Below are 21,139 nucleotides of genomic sequence, written 5' to 3' on the forward strand. Positions count from 1 at the left end.
ATTTCATTTATTTCTGCTCTGATCTTTATTATTTCCTTTCTTCTGGTGGTTGTGGGCTTTTTTTGCTGTTCTCTTTCTATTTGTTTGAGTTGTGTGGTTAATGTTTTGATTTTGTCCCTTTCTTCTTTTTTGATGTGTGCATCTATTGCTATAAATTGTCCTCTGAGGACTGCCTCTGCTGTGTCCCTGGCTGATTTTTTAAAAGTAGATTACCAGGCCTTTCTTCCTAGTCTGTCTTATTCTGAAGGAAGGAGCTATTTGTCAAAAGGGTATTATGTTGGCCCTCCAAATTTGGCTGATGATTATTAATAAGATTCATAGCCTTTGGGTTGTGCTGGTAATTTGATATGTTTGCTGGGTTTTGGGCCATGTCTTGAAAGGTTATGGATTCTGCATTGCTGTAGAAACTTTGTTGCTTAGAATTTCATTGAACCAAGGCATCTCTGCTAAACCAGGCTGTTCTGCCCCTCTCCTTTGTTTCAGGTATTCTTCCAGGAAAGCCAGCTAGGAAATCTCCAAACAGCTGCTACAAGTCATATGGCTTTTCCTCTCCTTGGGTTCTCCCGTTACTCTTGAGTCTTCCCAAGTCTTCCTCACTCTTGCCTTTCCTTAAGCTGCTCTTCCTCACATTTTCGGTCCTTCTTTCTCCAGTGTTCTTCAGTCCTCTCAGCCCTTGGTTGAACTTCTTTCTGCATTTCACTGTCATCTTCATCACAGGCCAGTTTAGAAGCAAGGGCAAAGTCACATGCTGCTTCCTCTCATGGCCCCCAAGTCTCCTGTGGCCCGTAAGGTTGAGCTGAGTCCAAGGCCCGAGCACACTGTTGGATGGCAGTATTGGCTTCTGCCTTTTTACAAAGACAATGACTCTTTTGGCATACAGAATGGTCATTCAAGGATCTAGCTTGATGGTAGCTGGGAACAAGTCATTAGCTTTCTGGAACTGATCATTTAGGGTTTCAGCGGTAGCAAACTTTTCTCCTTTACCTACTCCATTAACTCTTCAGTTACCTCTGCAGTTTCATTTCTCTGGTTTTGTGTTTTAGTGACTAGCTCAACGACACTTTCATGATCAATTCCTGGATTACTTTCTGTCTTAGTCATCTAGTGGTGCTATAACAGAAATACCACAAGTGGATGGTTTTAACAAAGAGAAGTTTATTTCCTCACAGTCAAAGTAGGCTAAAAGTCCAGATTCAGGGCGTCAGCTGCAGGGGAAGTCTTTTTCTCTCCGTCGGCCTTCTTCTCTTCAGTGTTCCCCCGGACTAGGAGCTTCTCCGCACAGGGACCCCGGTTTAAAGGACTCGCTCTGCTCCCAGCACTGATTCTTGATGGTATGAGGTCCCCCTGTCTCACTGCTCACTTCTGTCTTTTATCTCTCAAAAGACTGCCTCAGGACACGATCCAGTCTTGTAAATTGAGTCCTGCCTCACTAACACAACTGCGGCCCATCCTCCCTCATTAACGTCATAAAGGCAGGATTTACCACACTTGGGAAAATCACACAATACCGGGAATCATGGCCCAGCCAAACTGATACACACATTTTTGGGGAGACATAATTCAATCCATGACACTTTCCTTACTAGATGACTCTTCTCTGTCTTTATGTTTTCCTCATATTTCTTGGCATTTTCTTCTTAGCTTTATGAGGAGCAAGTGGTATTGTTCCACTCATGCCTTCCACCCTTTCCTGAGGAAAGTGCAATACCTCAGGGTGCAGGAGACCAGATTCCTGCTCACACAGCTTCACCAAATCGTGGAGTTTGTTCACCCTGCAGAAGTCCGCAGTCCAGGTGACAGTGCAGATGTGGGAACAGGCTGAAGAGACTGAGAAGAAGCTGAGGAAGCTGTGGCTCTGAACCAGGGTCCAGGTGCTAGCTCAGCAGGATGTGGTTCAGGAGGGATGGTTGGTGGCACATGGGGAAACTGACTGACCTGGCTCTTTTTTTAGAGGACAATAAAGATGGAGCCCTGGTAGTGCAGTGGTTAAGGTCTCGGCTGCTAACCAAAATGTTGGCAGTTTGAATCCACCAGCCGCTGCTTGGAAACCTTATGGGGCAGTTATAGTCTGTCCTATAGGGTTGTTATGAGTTGGAATGGACTCAACGCCAACAGGTTTGGTTTTTTGGTTTTAAAGATGGTACTAGGAGTCCCTGGGTGGCACAAATGGTTAAGCGCTCGACTACTAGCTGAAAGGGTGGCAGTTTCAACCCACTCAGAGGCGCCTTGGAAGACAGACCTGGAAATCTGCTTCTGAGAGGTCACAGCCTTAAAAACCCCCATGGAGCAGTTCCACTCTGCACTTAAGGGGTCATCATAAGTCAGAGTTGATTCAACGGTAATGAACAACAACAAAGTAGTATGTTGGGGTCTTTTCTTTAGAGCTATTTAGTTTTTCTAGAGAGGAACTCTCCAGCTTCAAACCTAGGGTAAAAGTGCAGTATATATGCGGGTGGGCAACTGTCATGGATTGAACTGTGTCCACCAAAAATATGTGTCAACTTGGTTATGCCATGATTCCCAGTATTGTGTGGTTGTCCTCCATTTTGTGATTGTAATTTTATGTGAAAGAGGATTAGGGTGCAATTGTAACACCCTTACTAAGGTCACATCCTTGATCCAAAGTAAAAGGAGTTTCCCTGGGGTGTGGCCTGCATCAACGTTTACCTTACAAGAGATAAAAGGAAAGTGAAGTGAGCAAAGACAGGGGACTTCATACCTCCAAGAAAGTAGTGCTGGGAGCACAGCGCGTCCTTTGGACCCGGGGTTCCTGCATGGAAAAGTTCCTAGTCCAGAGGAAGAGTAATGACAAGGGCCTTCCTCCAGAGCTGAAGAGAAAGACTTCCCCTGGAGTAAATGCTCTGAATTTGGACTTCTAGCCTACTAGACTGTGAGAGAATAAATTTCTCTTTGTTAAAGCCAACCACTTGTGGTATTTCTGTTATAGCAACATTAGATGACTAAGAGAGCAACCTTCCTTTTGCAGATTTTCATAGATTGTTTTCAGCCCCACACCTCACTCCTGCCATGTGTTTTACTTAGTGTTCCTGAGTCCTGTGCCTCTCCATTTCTCCAAGAATAAACCTGCAGCCTCCTGCCTACAAGAGATGTCGTATGCCTGGCTGTGTGTGTGTTAAGTGGGACTACCTGCAGACTCCCTACCAATGCCCATGGTCAGTTCTCTGCTTCATTCTACTTGGTCTCAGAGTTCTGAACCCCTCTTCAGGATTTATGGGCTCTATGCTTAGAGGTGTCCCCTTCCGCATGCATTCTGTGATTTCCTCCACCCTCCTCTATCAGCTTTCCATCTTCTAAATATGCCTTAAGCTTTCTTGTTTGCTAATGCCTCTCCCATTTTCTCTGCAGTTGTGGGTTCAAACCTTTTTTATCCCTTTATTGTCCTTTATTGGAGTCTGGGAAGGCAAAGGAGGTAATGGCATGCACTTAGTCTGCCATCTTTAACTGGAAACCTCTCACTGGTTTATAAGGTTAAGGATTTGAACCAATGGAATTGCCAAAAATGAGAGAAGCAAGAGAGTCAGGATAGGAAAAGTCAGACTGAAGTTTTAAAGTAATATTTATTGATCGGGGCAGCACGACTCTGGGCTGAAATACAGGGATTGACACCACTGCTGGAACGCTACTTGCGGCTATTGTCTTCTCCCAAGCTCCACAGTTTCGCCTTGTACAGAGTGATGTCATTGTAGACCCTGAAGTGGTTCAGCCTACGGTCATTACGCTCTGGGTTAACCTACAGGAGAATGCTGGAGTCAGAAAGAGGCCTGTGGGGAAGGAGGAAGACGTGGGCTTGGAGTCAGATGGACCTGGGATTAAATCAGGCCCCACCCTCCTGACATATGGCCCCAGGAATGTTACTTTTTCTTAACTTCTGATTTGTGAAATGGAGATGGCAATATCTAGATCAAAAGAGTTGTGAGGATTGAATGAGAATAACCTATGCAAAGTACCTTCCCCAGGGCCTGACACACAGTAGCTGCACTTTCCTTTCCCACTGCCCACAGACTCTTTACCCCCCCAAAAGAAGTTCCATGAAGGTAAAACCAGTTGCCATGGAGTCAGTTTCAACTCATGGTTTTCAATGGCTCATTTTTTGGAATAGATTACCAGACCTTTCTTCCAAGGCACCTCTGGGTGGACTCAAACCTCCAACCTTTTGGTTAGCAGCTCAGCACATTAACCATTTGCACTAACCAGGGACTTCCACAAACGTAAATGCTCTCCTTTAGTCACTGCTGTATCCTCAGCACATAGAACAGTATCCAGAACACACTAGGCACTCAATACATATTTGTTGAATGAAAGAATGAATATTGTTGAACTAGCTACAGAAAGGACTGAGTAAAAGTGGGCACTCTGACACATAAATCTTATAGAAGCTAAATGTACAATAAACTTAAAGGATATACTTTCAGCCAATGTTCCTAGGAGGCAAGAGGCTAAGAGGTACTTGTTGAGTGTGGTTTCTCCAGTGTTCCAATATTCAGACTGGGGGTGATGGTACTCTGCCTATTTAGGGTGAGTATTGCCAGGGACCAGGGAGCCCCAGGTTGGGGATGATCAAGCCTCTTCTGCCCCAAACCACATTACTCTGAGACTCTAGCTTAATTAACTGTTATGGTTGCACAACACCTGGGCCTAACATTTTTTGGTATGCTTTCTTACTTTGCCACCAGCACCAGCTGATGGCGCTGCTTGTAATGATGAGCCAGCCAACCAGTTGCCACTGAGTGAATTCCGACTCATGGTGAACCTATGTGTGTCAAAGTAGAACTGTGCTCCATAGGATTTTCAATGGTTGATTTTTTGGAAGTAGATCACCAGGACTTTCTTCCAAGGCACCTCTGGGTGGTCTCAAACCTCCTTTCAGTTAGTAGCCAAGCATGTTAAACATTCGCACTATCCAGCAGCTATGGCATATTTGCAGACCTTTTGCAACTCCACAGTGATGACTGGTCTGTGGGTACATGCGATTGGTTATCCGCAATGTCCAGCGGGGTGACAGCAGGGCAGGCCCAGCTGGGCCAATTCCACTTGTCCTTCCTGTCATGCCATGGTGAGCCTGCCATGAGGGGTGCTGGAGGGTCAAAGATGTAACATTTCCACATGCACAATTTGTACCCATGGGAGCCAGGCCTCTACTCTTTAGGAAAATGAATAATGAGTTCAATTACTAGTGCTTTGTAATATTTTTCTAAGTTGCTTAATTATCTAACCTGGATGATTTTTATCTTCACCTCAACCTTTCTTCCATCACAATCTTCCTCCTCCCTTCCCTTATTAACTACAGGTTAGAGCCTTATGGTGTGGTGAACTGGTTTTATTTGGCCTTTCTAGCCATTGTCTTATAACTCCTACAAAATGATTGACTGGGACTGTGCAAATAAGTGCATAAAACTCTTGCGGGGATCAGACAGTTGACTATGCAAATAAGGTGACTGTGGCCTACCAAGGGGATTGGTCAGTTTTGCCATCCTGCTAGGCTTATAAGGGCTAATCCCACAGAGGTTGGGGGGACCTCACTACCATCAAGAAGAAGAGCTGGGAGCAGACTTCATTCTTTGGACCCCGGGTCCCTGTGCTGAGAACTTTTTAAACCCAGAAGAAAGAGTAACATCTGAAGATGGTGACAGACAGCAGCAGTGGGCATCCCTGGCCCACAAAGCAAGAGCTGAGCATCTCTGGGCAGAAGGCTTGCTGGTGGAGCTAAAGAATTTGCTCATGTAGGGCAGAGGCCTGAGTGTGCCTTGTGCAGGGGTCGCCTTGGAGGATCCTGTGCAGGGGTCTTCCTATCGCAGGGCAGAGCCAGACGCCTCCGGGCAGGAGGCTAGCTAGCAGATCTAAAAGAGTCGTAACGCTTATGCAGGGCAAGAGAGGCCTGAGAATGCCTTGGCAGGGGTTGCACACCTCCCCCTCTCTGGGCAGCAAGGGCTTAGGTAGCGTAGTGGGAGCTGGCAGCAGAGGCTTAGAAGGGTTCAGCAGCACAAGCTCAGGAGATCCTGTGCAGGGATCTTATAGCCAGCGAGGCCCAGCAGCAGAGCTGAAGCCTTAAGCAGTGTGGTGGTAGCCAGAGGCAGTGGTGATGTGAACACAGCATCTTGCATCTGACCTGAACCACAGTGTGCCTGCCCAGCAACAAAAGAATGGACATGGGTAATTTGGGGAAGGGTAAGCGGTTCTCATGTGTTTGGCAGTTTGTCGTACTGTGGTGGCTTGCGTGTTGCTATGATATTGGAAGTTTTGCTACTGGTATTTCAAATACCAGTAGGGTCACCCCTGATGGACAGGTTTCAGTAGAATTTTCAGACTAAGACAGACTAGGAAGAAGGAACTGGCAGTCTACTTCTGAAAAAATTGACCAGTGAAAACCTTATGATTAGCAGCATAACATTGTGTGATATAGTGCTGGAAGACGAGCCCCTTGGTTTGGAAGGCACTCAGAATATGACTAGGGAAGAGCTGCCTCCTCAAACTAAAGCTGACCTTAATGAGGTGGATGGAGTCAAGCTTTCAGGACCTTCATTTGCTGATGTTGCATGACTCAAAATGTGAAGAAACAGCTGCAAACACCCATTAATAATAGGAAAGTGGAATGTTCGAAGTATGAATCTAGGAAAATTGGAAGTCGTCAAAAATGAAATGGAACGCATAAATATCGATATCCTAGGCGTTAGTGAGCTGAAATGGACAGGTATTGGTCATTTTGAATCAGACAATCATATGGTCTACTATGCTGGAAATGACAAATTGAAGAGAAATAGTGTTGCGTTCATCGTCAACATTTCAACATTTCTCCTAAAGTACAATGCTGTCAGTGATAGGATAATATCCATACACCTAAAAGGAAGACCAGTTAATATGACTATTATTCAAATTTACGCATCAACCACTAAGGCCAAAGACAAGGAAATTGAAGATTTTTACCAACTTCAAAGTCTGAAATTGAGCAAACATGTAATCAAGATGCACTAACAATTACTGGTGATTGGAATGGGAAAGTTGGAAATGAAGAAGGATCAGTAGTTGAAAAATATGGTCTTGGTGATGGAAATGATGCCCGAGATTAGATGATAGAATTTTTCAAGACCAACGACTTCTTCATTGCAAATACCTTTTTTCACCAACATAAATGGCAACTATACACCTGGACCTCACCGATGGAAAACACAGGAATCAAACTGACCACATTTGTGGAAAGAGACAATGGAAAAGCTCAATATCATCTGTCAGAACAAGGCCAGGGGCTGCCTTCGGAACAGACCATCAATTGCTCATATGCAAGTTTAAATTGAAGCTGAAGAAAAGTAAAACAAGTCTACAAGAGCTAAAATATGACCTTGAGGATATCCCACCTAAATTTGGAGACTATCTCAAGAATAGATTTGACACACTGAACACTAATGACCGAAGACCAGATGAGTTGTGGGAAGACATCAGACATCATACCTGAAGAAAAGCAAGAGGTCAAAAGAACAGGAATGAAAGCAAATACTAAAATGGCTGTCAGAAGAGACTCTGACATTTGCTCTTGAACATAGAGTAGCTAAAAGAAATGGAAGAAATGATGAAGTAAAAGAGCTGAACAGAAGATTTCAAAGTGCAACTCGAGAAGAAAACATCAAATATTATAATGAAATGTGCAGAGATCTGGAATTAGATAACCAAAAGGGATGAGCACACCTGGCATTTCTCAAGCTGAAAGAGCTGAAGAAAAAACATCAAGCCTTGAGCTGCAATTTTGAAGGATACTATGGGCAAAATATTGAAAGATGCAAGAAGCATGAAAAGCAGATGGAAAGAATACACAGAGTCACTGTACCAAAGAGAATTGGTCAATGTTCAATCGTTTCAGGAGGAAGCATTTGATCAAGAACAAACGGTACTGAAGGAAGAAGTCCAAGCTGCACTGAAGGCATTGAAAGAATACCAATTGAGATATTTCAACAAATGGACACAGTGCTGGAGGTGCTCACTTGTCTATGCCAAGAAATTTGGAAAACAGCTACCTGGCCAACCAACTGAAAAAGATCCATATTTGTGCCCATTCCAAAGCGAGTTGATCCAACAGAATGCAGAAATTATCAAACATATCATTAATATCATACACAAGTAAAATTTTGCAGAAGATAATTCAAAAGCAGTTGCAGCAGTACATCGACAAGGAACTGCCAGAAATTCATGCCGGATGCAGAAGAGAACGTGGAACGACGAATATCATTGCTGATGTCAGATGGATCTTGGCTGAAAGCAGAGAATACCAGAAGGATGTTTTGCCTGTGTTTTACTGACTACGCAAAGGCATTTAACTGTGTGGATCATAACGTCGCAAAGAATAGGAATTCAAGAATGCTTAACTGTGCTCGTGTGGAACCTGTACATAGACCAAGAAGCAGTTGTTCAAACAGAACAAGGGGATACTGCCTGGTTTAAAGTCAAGAAAGGCGTATGTCAGGGTTGTATCCTTTCACCATACTTATTCAATCTGTATGCTGAGCAAATAACCAGAGAAGCTGGACTATATGAAGAAGAATGTGGCATCAGGATTGGTGGAAGACTCATTAACAACCTGCCATATGCAGATGACATAACCTTGCTTGCTGAAAGTGAAGAGGACTTGAAGCACTTACTGATGAAGATCAAAGACCACTGCCTTCAGCATGGATTACACCTCAACATAAAGAAAACAAAAATCCTCACAACTGGACCAATAAGCAACATCATGATAAACAGTGAAAAGATTGACTTTGTCAAGGATTTCATTTTACTTGGATCCACAATCAACGCCCATGGAAGCAGCAGTCAAGAAATCAAACGCTGTATTGCAGGAATCAAATCTGTTGCAAAAGACTGCTTTAAAGTGTTCAAAAGCAAAGATGTCACTTTGAGGATTAAGGTGCATCTGATTCAAGCCATGGCATTTTCAATCGCCTATCATATGCATGTGAAAGCTGGACAGTGAATAAGGAAGACCGAAGAAGAATGGATGCCTTTAAATTACAGTGTTGAAGAAGAATATTGAATATAACTGGACTGCCAGAAGAATAAACAAGTCTGTCTTGGAAGAAATACAGCCAGAGTGCTCCTTGGAAGTGAGGATGGTGCGACTTTGACTCACATGCATTTGACATGTCATCAGGAAGGACCAGTCCTTTGAAAAGAACATTATGATTGGTAAAGTAGAGGGTCAGAGAAAAGAGGAAGATCCTTAATGAGATGGATTGACACAGTGGCTGTAACAATGGGTTCACACATAACAATGATTGTAAGGATGGCGCAGGACAACACAGTGTTTCGTTCTATTGTACATAGATAGGGTTGCTATGAGTCAGAACCAACTCAACGACACCTAACAACAACAACAACAACAACAAGCTGTTCTCCTTTCAAGAATCTGTTGCTATTGTTTATTGTTTGCTCTCTATAAATAATAATGGCTTTCACTTCGCCAACACTGTGCAAGTGTCTCATGTGTCCAGCTTGATCACAGATGAACACAGCACTCATAGAATAGTTGATGCTACTGGGTGTATGTGTCTCATTCCTAGCAGTCTTATGGCTGCCTGGAAGTTTGAGGCACAGCCTGTCTGCATGTGCAGTGCAGATAGACAGACAGGTTCCTACAGTAGCCTCTTCCCCCATCCTCCTCCTTTCTTCCATGGAGTGCTTTTCTCCAGCTGTCTAACCACACCTTACCCTCTTGGACTCAGTCCTTCCTTGTGTGAGTGGTGGGGGCTCCTGCTGGAATCCTCTCCCTGTCTACCGAAGTCTCCTCTCTCTAAGGCAATGCCCCGTATGTGAAGAGAAGTGGTCACAAAGGAACAGCTTATTTACTCTCCTCACTGGTGATACCAGGAATTACCGAGCCATTTATTGCAATATCCTTGAAGAGCCCTTGGCAGAGCCACATCCCCACACTAGAGTTGTATAAATGGATGAGAAGGCCAGACCCCTGTAGTGAAAATAAGAGAACTACAGGAAGTGTGGGGTTCTTGGAAAGGGAGCATCCTAGAAAATTTCTCAGTGAATGAATACAACTGGGATTCAAGCCAACGAGCTAGGAGAAGCACCTGGCTGGTACTAGGTTGGGCTATGTGCCCTCTTTTCTATTCTTCCTCATCGACATCATACACTGCCCCCCCCAACAAAAAACCCCCAAAAACTCAAATCCATTGCCACCAAGTTGATTCCGACTCATAGCAACCCTACAGGACAGAGTGAAACTGTGCCATAGAGTTTCTAAGGCTGAAATCTTTATAGAAGCAGACTGTCGCATCTTTCTCCTGTGGAGTGGCTGGTGGGTTTGAACTGCTGAACTTCTGGTTAGCAGCTGAACTCTTTAACCACTGTACCACATTTATGGAGCACTTACTATGTGCTAGGCGTTATCCTAAGAAGTTTATATACATTATCTTGTTTAATCTTCACAACAAACTTCTGAGCATAGATACTATTAATATCCCCATTTTAAGACAGATAAACAGAGGTTAAGAGAGATTAAGTTCTAATAGCCAGAAAGTAGTGGCTTGTATTTGAACTCAAACTGTCTGCCTGTAGAGCTACCAAGTCACATTAATACACTGATGATAAGGTAAATGCTGTAACAGCAGGAGGCACATGGTGCTGCAGAAGCAAAAGGAAGGACAACTCAACTCTGTCAGGCAGAGAGTGGGTGGCTGAAGTCCCTTACCGGGACTTTATGGAAGAGCTGACTCTTGAGCTGGGTCTGGAAGATGGATAGAAGTTCCCCCAGTCAATAATTGTTGCTGTTAGTTGCTGTTGAGTCAATTCTGACTCGTGGAGACCCCACTTGTGCAGAATTGAACTGCTCCATAGGGTTTTCAAGGACCTTTCAGAAGTAGATTGCCAGGCCTATCTTCTTAGGCACCTCTGTGTGAGTCTGAACCTCCAACAGGCTAGTAGTCAATATGGGCTGAGAATCAGAAGGTGGACTGAAGGAGCGGTAAATGTAAAGACACAAGGTGTGCAAGATTTCATTTCATTTGAGGTAATGAAAGAAGTTCAGATATAGCTGAGAAACAGTGGCTGTAACTTCACACCATACACAAAGTATGCTACATGTATTTTAAGGCAAATGTAAAATGAAAAACAAAACAAAACAGAAGAAAATCCTTAAGTAAAAGTATAGAAGGATAGTTGTTTCATAACTGTGGGCATTGAAGATTTTCCTAAGCAAGGCACAAATCCAGAAACTTTAATGGAAAAGATTGGGATACTTGACTACAGGCAGTCCTGGGTTACGAACGAGGTCTGTTCCTAGGTCTGTCTTTAAGTCGAATTTGTAGGTAAGTTGGAACAGGTACATGTAGTTCTTATTTAGTGTCAGTTAGTCAAATGATTGTCTTAGTATACAGTGTATATTTTACCTCTCTATGCATATGAACCCCCACGTGTCTCTCAGTTTGTTGTACTGTGGGGGCTTGCATGTTGCTGTATGCTGGAAGCTATGCCACCAGTATTCAGATACCAGCAGGGTCACCCATGGCAGACAGGTTTCAACTGAGCTTCCAGACTAAGACAGATTAGGAAGAATGACATGGCAGTCTACTTCTGAAAAGAATTAGCCAGTGAAAACCTTATGAATAGCATTGTCTGATATAGTGCCAGAAGATGAGCCCCCCAGGTTGGAAGGCACTCAAAAGACAACTGGGGAAGAGCTGCCTCCTTGAAGTAGATTCGACCTTAATGACTTGGATGGAGTCAAGCTTTCGGGACCTTCATTTGCTAATGTGGCACGACTCAAAATAAGAAGAAACAGCTGCGAACATCCATTAATAATCAGAACGTGGAATGTATGAAGCATGAATCTAGGAAAACTGGAAACTGTCAAAAATGAAATAGAACGCATAAACATAGATACCCTGGGCATTAGTGAGCTGAAATGGACAGGTATTGGCCATTTTGAATCTGACAACCACATGGTCTACTATGCCGGGAATGACAACTTGAAGAGGAAAGGCACCGCATTCATTGTCAAAAAGAATATTTCAAGATCTATCCTGAAGTACAACGCTGTTAGTGATAGGATAATATCCATACGCCTACAAGGAAGACCAGTTAATACGACTATTATTCAGATTTATGCACCAACCACTAAGGCCAACTTCTTCAGTCTGAAATTGATCGAACATGCAATCAGGATGCATTGATAATTACTGGTGATTGGAATGCAAAAATTGGAAACAGAGAAGAAGGATCGGTAATTGGAAAATATGGCCTTGGTGATAGAAACGATGCTGGAGATCACATGATAGAATTTTGCAAGACCAAACACTTCTTCACTGCAAATACCTTTTTTCACCGACATAAACAGCGACCATACACATGAACCTTGCCAGATGGAACACACAGGAATCAAATTGACTACATGTGTGGAAAGAGACAATGGAAAAGCTCAATATCATCAGTCAGAACAAAGCTAGGGGCTGATTGCAGAACAGACCATCAATTGCTCATATGCAGGTTCAAGCTGAAGAAAATTAGAACAAGTCCACGAGAGCCAAAGTATGACCTTGAATATAACCCACCTGAATTTAGAGACCATCTCAAGAATAGATTTGATGCATTGAATCCTAATGACAGAAGACCAGATGCATTGTGGAATGACATCACGGACATCATATATGAAGAAAGCAAGAGATCATTTGAAAGACAGGAAAGAAAGAAAAGACCAAAATGGATGTCAGAAGAGACTGTAAAACTTGCTCTTGAAAGTTGAGTAGCTAAAGCAAAAGGAAGAAATGATGAAGTAAAAGAACTGAACAGAAGATTTCAAAGGGTGGCTCGAGAAGACAAAGTAAAGTATTATAATGACATGTGCAAAGAACTGGAGATAGAAAACCAAAAGGGAAGAACACGCTTGGTATTCCTCAAGCTGAAAGAACTGAAGAAAAAAATTCAAGCCTCAAGTTGCAATAGTGAAGGATTCTATGGGGAAAATATTAAACGATGCAGGAAGCATCAAAAGAAGATGGAAGGAATACACAGAGTCATTATACCAAAAAGAATTGGTTGACATTCAACCATTTCAAAAGGCAGCATATGATCAGGAACCGATGGTACTGAAGGAACAAGTCCAAGCTGTACTGAAGGCACTGGCGAAAAACAAGACTCCAGGAACCGACGGAATATCAACTGAGATGTTTCAACAAACGGATGCAGCACTGAAAGTGCCCACTCATCTATGCCAAGAAATTTGGAAGACAGCTTCCTGGCCAACCGACTGGAAGAGATCCATATTTATGTCTATTCACAAGAAAGGTGATCCAACCGAATGTGGAAATTATCAAACAACATCATTAATATCACATGCAAGTAAAATTTTGCTGAAGATCATTCAAAAGCGGCTGCAGCAGTATGTCGACAGGGAACTGCCAGAAATTCAGGCCGAATTCAGAAGAGGATGTGGAACTAGGGATATCATTGATGATATCAGATGTATCCTGGCTGAAAGTAGAGAATTCCAGAAGGATGTTTACCGGTGTTTTATTGACTATCCAAAGGCATTCAAGAGTAGGGATCATAACAAATTATGGGTAACATTGCAAAGAATGGGAATTCCAGAGCACTTAATTGTACTCGTGAGGAACCTGTACACAGATCAAGAGGCAGTTGTTCAGACAGAACAAGGGGATACTGCGTGGTTTAAAGTCAGGAAAGGTGTGCGTCAGGGTTGCCTCCTTTCACCATACCTATTCAATCTGTATGCTGAGCGCATAGCCTGAGAAGCTGGACTATATGAAGAAGAAAAGGGCATTAGGATTGGAGGAAGACTCAGTAACAACATGTGATATAGAGATGATGCGACCTTGCTTGCTGAAAGTGAAGAGGTCTTGAAGCACTTACCCGTGAAGATCAAAGACCACAGCCTCCTATATGGATTACACCTCAACATGAAGAAAACAAAAATCCTCACAACTGGACCAATAAGCAACATCATGATAAATGGAGAAAAGATTGTAGTTGTCAAGGATTTCATTTTACTTGGATCCACAATCAACACCCATGGAAGCAGCAGTCCGGAAATCAAAAGATGCATTGCTTGGGCAAATGTCCTGCAAAAGACCTCTTTAAAGTGTTGAAAAGCAAAGATGTCACCTTGAAGACTAAGGTGCGCCTGACCTAAGCCATGGTATTTTCAATTGCATCATATGCATGCGAAAGCTGGACAATGAATAAGGAAGATCGAAGAATTGACGCCTTTGAATTGTGCTGTTGGCGAAGAATATTGAATATACCATGGACTCCCAAAAGAAAGAACAAATATATCTTGGAAAAAGTACAACCAGAATGCTTCTCAGAAGGAAGAATGGTGAGACTACGTCTTACATACTTTTGGACATGTTGTCAGGAGGGATCAGTCCCTGGAGAAGGACATCATGCTTGGTAAAGTACAGAGTCAGGGAAAAAGAGGAAGACCTTCAATGAGATGGATTGACACAGTGGCTGCAACAATGGGCTCAAGCATAACAACGATTGTGAGCATGGCGCAGGGCGGGGCAGTGTTTCGTTCTGTGGTGCATAGGGTCGCTATGAGTCAGAACCAACTTGACAGCACCTAACAACAATAACATGCATATGAAGCACTTAAGAAACACTTCCAAACAGTGCAATGTTTTCAACAGGATCACAAAGTAGTGCGTGTGTTTGTTATTATGAACCATTGTATTTCACTCAAATTTTTAATATAATAGGCTTTATCGCAGTCCGTTCTGAAGTTGTCCGTAAGTCGAATGTTCGTAACCTGGGGACTGCCTGTACTTTAAAATTAAAACCTGCGTGATGAAAGACAAAGGCAGAGTTGAAAGGCAAATGTGGTAGAAACTTCAAGTTGTCTATTCAAAATTCTGCATTTTCTTTCTTTCTTAGTAACAGGCCAAAAACCAAACCCACTGCTGTTCAGTCGATTCTGACTCATGACGACCCCATGTGTTACAGAGTAGAAATGCTCCATAGGGTTTTCTTGGCGGTAATCTTATGGAAGCAGATGGCTGAGCCTTTTCTTCGGCATTACCACTGGGTGGGTTCAAACCGCCAACCTTTAAGTTAGCAGTTGAGCTAACTGTTGTGCCACCCATAGCCCGTTAGTAACATAGCCCTACATTACTTAGAGTAACAATGGGCTAAATACTACATTTCCCAGGCTCCCTCGCAGCTAACTGTGTCCTTCCAATCAAAGTGTGAAGGACTGACATTCCCATTTTACAGATAAGGGTACAGAGTTTAGAGATGTTAAGTGACACGCCCAAGATCTACTAATAACTGGTAGAGCAAGCTCAGGCAGTCCGTCATCAGCAAACTTTATTTAATCCATACACAGTATTTGGAGTCACTGGGTGGTGCAGACAGTTAATATTCTAGGCTGCTAACCAAAAGGTTGGAGGTTCAAGTCCATCCAGAGGTGCCTCAGAAGAAAGACCTGTTGAGCTACTTCTGAAAAATTAGCCATTGAAAACCCTATGGCGCACAGTTCTACTCTGACACACATGGGGTTTCCGTGAATCAGAATAGACTCGACAGCAACTGGTTTTGGTTTATCCAGTATTTACTCTGTACCAGGCACTGTTCTAAGTGCTTTACAAATATTACTTCATTTAATCATCACAACAACCTTATGGAATAGATACTGTAATATGCCCTTTTTACAATGTGGAAACGGAGTCATGAGAGAACTTAGTAACTTACCCAAGGTCACACAGCTGTTAAGTGGTAACCAGAATTCAAGCCCAGGCAGTCTGGTTCCATACCATGTTCTCTTAGCCACCACCTACATGACCTCTGTGCTTCTTCATGTTTTCTAAGTGAAGGAGCCATGCTTACCAAGGGCTCTGAGTCCCATCCAATTTCCTGGCTTTCAGTCTGTGTCTCCGGGTATTTCTTCCTCGGTCCCTGGGCAGCATGGTGAATGAGATTCAGAAACCTGGCTGGGAGATAGATGAGGCTTGGGTTATGAAGAAGTCAGGCTTGGGGACCAAGGCGTGTTCCTATGCCCTTTCCTCTGGACACATTACTCCTTAGAGGCAGAGCACCCCCGGCTCAGAGGCTTGCCTAGGCCTACAAGATAGGAATGTCTGGTTCCTTCACACATCTTTCAACAAATATTTGTTGAGCACAAACTGTGATGGGTTCTGGGCCCTGGGAGTAGAGCACTGAGTGAGACGGACATGGTCCTTGCTCTCCTGGAGCTCACAGGCTGGGTGGGGAGACAGGAGGCACAATATACAGATTAACCCCATAGTTGCAGACAGCGATATGTGCTGTGAAGAAAGGAGTAGCTGAAGGGGCATATGAAGGCGGGGTGGCACTTTAGATGGGTGGTGGAAGAAGCCTCTCTGGAGGCCAAGCAGGAGCCAGCCCTGGGAGGAAGCAGAGGAAGACTACTGCAGGCAGCAAGAACAAAGTCCCTGGGGCATGAGCGAGTTTGGCCATTGTGGCTGAGGCAGAGTGAGGAGGAGGGCAGTAAGAAGTGAGGTTAAATCTTTCCATATTGAAATAAGTATGGCTGTTGACACCAGATATTTTTGTAACTCCACAGCTTTAAGAACTTCAATATATTTTCAACTTCTACCCTATTAAGTCTCAATTTGAGAGAGGCAGTTTGGCAATGGAAAGAATCTGGGCTTTAGAGTCGGGCAATCCTGGCCATGCCACTGTTAACTTGGCAAGTTGTTTAACTTCTCTGGGCCATGCTTTGCCCATCTGTAAAATGGGAGGAAAATGTGTACCTCAGCAAAATGACTATGGGAAGGGAGTGAAGGAATGTGAATAAAGGGCCTAGCATCGAGTTAGGCATATCCTTGATATAAGGCAGATAGTAATACCTGGCTTTCAAGACCCTCACCACCTGTTATTTTCCTTATTGCCCCAAGTCCCTGACATGCATCTTTTACTCTAGCTGGGCTGGTCTCCTCACACAAATAACAATCTTACTTCCTTTGATTATGCTCTCCCTGTTAGTTTATTTAATGCCTGGGTGAGGCAAATGGTTAAGCACTCAATTACTGGCAGTTCAAACCCACCCAGAGATGCCTTGGAAGACAGGTCTGGTGATCTATTTCCGAAAGATCACAGCCTTGCCTTACTCTGCACATACGGGGTCGCCATGAGTCAGAATTGACTTGACAGCAACTAACAATAACAACATTAGTTTATTTACTTGTCTATCTCCTTTACTATGCTACTAGAGCCTCCCCTCCCTTCCCCTACTTCCCACCCCATCCTCCTGTATAAATCCTACATCCTTCCTCCATCAAATTCTACTCTAGGAAGGTATAAGGGAGGGAAGAGGGCTTTCCACGAGCGATCTGGCTTTCCAGCAGATATCTCTCTTCCCTCATTCTCAAACATGGCCACGTCTCCACCTGTATACTGTGGCCATGCCAAACTGCTTGCCGTTCTCAGACCACGCTAGTATTTCTCACTTCTGGGTCTTTCCATACACTCAGGATGTCCTTCCACAGTCTTCTCCAACTGACGTATTCCACCTCATCCTGTTATCACCTCTTCTAAGACCTCCCAGAACTCTACTGCCTGTCTTAGGCACCTGTTTTCTGTGCTGTTGCCACACCAGTCCTGCTCTATTAGTGCATTTACTTGTTTGTTCCCTTCATTATGCTATGGGATTCTCACCTCCGACCCCTGTCATAGTGACTATGACATGGTAATAATGAAAATAATAATAACTAGCATTTGTGGAGCACCATGTACCATATACTCTTCTAAGCACTTGTATTACTTCATTTAATCCTCACAGCAACCCTAACAGATAGCTTAGAGAGATTAAATCACTTCTCCAAAGTCACACAGTTAATGAGTGGCTGAGCCAGGATTTGAACTTAATTAGTATAACTCCAGAACCCATCCTTAATACTCACTAAATTCTTGGTCATGAACAAATACACTGTTGGGGCCATTACGAACTTTTTTGTTGGCTTGACAGTTAATAAATTAGCATTATAGTTGACTGTGTCAGTCTCTTGTGAGCTTGGTTAGTATGAGTCCAGTTCCCAGAGGACTCTGATGCTTGCCTGAAGGTAGCACTACCCTGAGGGGCTCTCCATCCAGCCTGCCTCTCTGTGCTGTATCTCAAAAGTATTTTCAAACCCCAAGACTTACCATCTGCAGGTTCCTCCAGGTTATCGTGCCAAGACATGGGCTTTCTGGTGATTGTGTGAACTAGAGAAAAACAGTATCACAGGTTCATGTTAAAACTCTTACTCTCTGCCCTCTCTAAGACCCACCTTAGGCCGGACACCCATGTAGCACTTACTGAGTATCTGCCATATGTCAGGTATTGTGCTGGGCACTAAGGAACAAAGCTGAATAAGGCCCTCAGGGAGCTCGCAGTCTAGAGTGGCGCTGTCCAGTGTGCGGTCACCAGCCACATTTGGGTATTTGAACTTAAATAATTAAAATTAAATATGACTAAAAATTCAGTTCCTCAGTCACAGTAGCCACATTTCAAGTGCTCAAAAGCCACAGCTTGAGGCAGCAGAGATATAGGACATTTTCATCCTTGCAGAACATTCTGTTGGACAGCACTGGTCTCAAGGGAGGGCAGACATGCCAGACAATCTAATGAGGTTAGTCAGAGAGTGATATATACCCAAGAGGTCATGTGGTCACAGAGGAGCAGCATCCACATTCATTCACTAACTCACTCATTCAGCACAGAATTACTGGTGCACTGGAGATACAGTCATGAACTTCAGAGAAGGTTCCTAAACTCACTGAGCCTCCATTCTATTGTGGAGACAGACAATAAGCCAACATATAATGTTTGGCAAATACAACTGGATGAAGAAGAATCAAGAAGAACAAGTGGATACAGAGTTGATGGTGGGGCAGGGTGTGGATGATGTATCACTAAGGAGATACATTTGAGCCCTGAATAAAGTGAGGGAATGAGCTGTGTGAGTATCTGTGGGAGGAAATGAGAGTGAGCCTGATAAGTATGAGCAACATCAAGAAAACCAGAATAGCTTAAGTGGAGTAAGCTAGGTGGAGAGTATTGAGAAATGACTACAGGCCAATAGAAATCAGTGTTTCCAAGGAGAGCAGTCAGGAGTCAGATTAATCCAGGCAAGAATTACTGACTAAGGCCCTGCTAGGCTGTGGGAGTGAGGATGCAGAAAGAGGCAGATTCAGGGGCTATTTAGAGGAAGAACTTAAGAGGTCTTGGTGAGTAGACATGGAGATGCCTCCACGCGCATGGTGGTGTCTTTCACTGAAGTAGGAACATGGAAAGCGCCAGGTGAGAGAGATGTCAAGGAATAAACAGGATTTGGTGACTACTTAGATGTGTGGGGTGAGGGGAGAGAGGTGTCAAGGATGACTCCTAGGCTTCTAACTTGGGAGAGTGAGTGGTTGTTGTGCCTTGTACTGAGATAGGGTATTTCAGAGTAGAGCAGGAGGGAGTGAGGATGTGAAACGAACCTAGTTTTCAAACTGGCGAGTGTGAGGTACTTATGGGTTGTCCAGGAGAAGGTACTGGGAGGTGGTTGGATGTGTGGGTTTTGAGTTCCATTTGAGACTCAAGGGCATTTAAGGTGAGCTGATGTTACAGAACCAGATGAAACTGCCCAAGCAGTGTGCAAAGTGAGAAGAGTGGTGGGTAAGGCCTTTTATCAGGGGGGTATGGGCCCGAGGTCTACTATCTCTGAGCTTTCTGAAGGTCTAAGACAATATTTAAAGAAAAAACAAAACCAAACCCATTGCTGTGGAGTCGATTAAGACAATATTGGAAGCTTAAAAAAAATTAAAAAAAAAAACAAACAAAAAACACCAAAAGAACAACAAAATACCGCCTGCCAAAATAAGTAAATTATTTCAAAAGCAAAATTGTAAAAAGAATTTCGACTTTCTTTTACAAGAAAAGTATTTAATCATGATCTCCGTACATTTTAATATATCTGATGTGATGTGTGGCTAGGTCATAGTTCCTGAAGCCTAAGGGGGTCTTGAAATGGCAGGAGCTGAAGAGTGACCCCAGCCTGCGATGGTGTGGGGACGAGTGTTCAGAGAAGGCGTCCCATTTGCTCTGGCCCGCACCCCAACCCCATCCCCAGGCCTCTCCTTCTTCCAGGAGGCTCCCTCCCTCCTCTTTTTCCCTCCTCCATTCCTCTGCGCCCCTCACCTTTGCGGAGGGGATTCACGTGATACTCCGTGTAGAGTTTCTGGGTTCGTAACTCTCTGAGGTACAATTCCCGCAAAATCTGGTTGTGATGGACCTCATCTAGGACCACCTTCTCCCTTTGGTGTCCCGCCATGGTTCTGGCCCGGCTAGGTCCGGCTCTCTCACAGCTCTCAGGAGGATCGCCTCGTTCGTGACTTCCAGCGGTCTCCAGGTAACCGCGTCCCACGCTGTCTCCAGGCAACAGCGTCATATACGACCTTCCTACAGACCGCGCTTGCCCCAGTCGGTTCTCTCCCGCCCTTCCCCACCTCCTATAATCTTACTTCGCGCCTCCCCATTCCGGCTCCTGACCCACCCTCCCCAGCTTCTCAGGACCTAGCCTAGTTACTAGAACCAGTGCTGGATACTACCAGAAAAGGACTCGCTGCCAAGCGACGGATCCAAGAGATAATGGAGTTATGATCAGACCTCACCTTGGCCAGTCATTTCCTAAAAAACACTTTGGAATCAGTCAGACACCTCTCCCACTTTAAAGCAGATGTCCAGAATCAAAAACATTTATGTCTATCCCACACAAAAGCAGATTTCATACCTGAGAAGATATTCTGACTGAAACCAATGTAATAATCTCGGCAGAATGTTGCTAGGTGCCAGCCAGTTTGTTCCAACTCATAGCGACCCTACGTACAAGAGAAGGAAACACTGCTTGGTCCTGCACCATCCTCACAATCGTTGTAATGCTTGAGCCCATTGATGCAGCCACTGTGTCAATCCATCTCGTTGAGGGTCTTCCTCTTTTTCACTGACCCTCTACTTTATCAAGTATGATGTCCTTCTCCAGGGACTGATCCCTCCTGACAACATGTTCAAAGTATGTGAGACGAAGTCTTGCCATACTTGCTTCTAAAGAGCATTCTGACTGTACTTCTTTCAAGACAGATTTGTTCTTCTGGCAGTCCATGGTATATT

General features: G+C 43.9%; 1 protein-coding gene across 1 annotated transcript; it reads right to left on the reverse strand.

Annotated features, from left to right (window-relative positions):
- Positions 1-3,640: 3,640 nt before the first annotated feature.
- Positions 3,641-20,303, reverse strand: CFAP144 (cilia and flagella associated protein 144). The gene is made up of 4 exons (XM_004371866.1): positions 20,171-20,303; positions 18,151-18,210; positions 15,856-15,959; positions 3,641-3,751 (listed from the first exon to the last, which is right to left on the reverse strand). Exons 1-4 carry the CDS (start codon positions 20,301-20,303, stop codon positions 3,641-3,643), a joined length of 408 nt encoding a protein of 135 aa, XP_004371923.1.
- Between the last annotated feature and the right edge of the window lie 836 nt (positions 20,304-21,139).

The sequence above is a fragment of the Trichechus manatus genome, unplaced genomic scaffold, assembly GCF_000243295.1.
Source record: "Trichechus manatus latirostris isolate Lorelei unplaced genomic scaffold, TriManLat1.0 scaffold00015, whole genome shotgun sequence".
Classification (NCBI taxonomy): domain Eukaryota; kingdom Metazoa; phylum Chordata; class Mammalia; order Sirenia; family Trichechidae; genus Trichechus; species Trichechus manatus.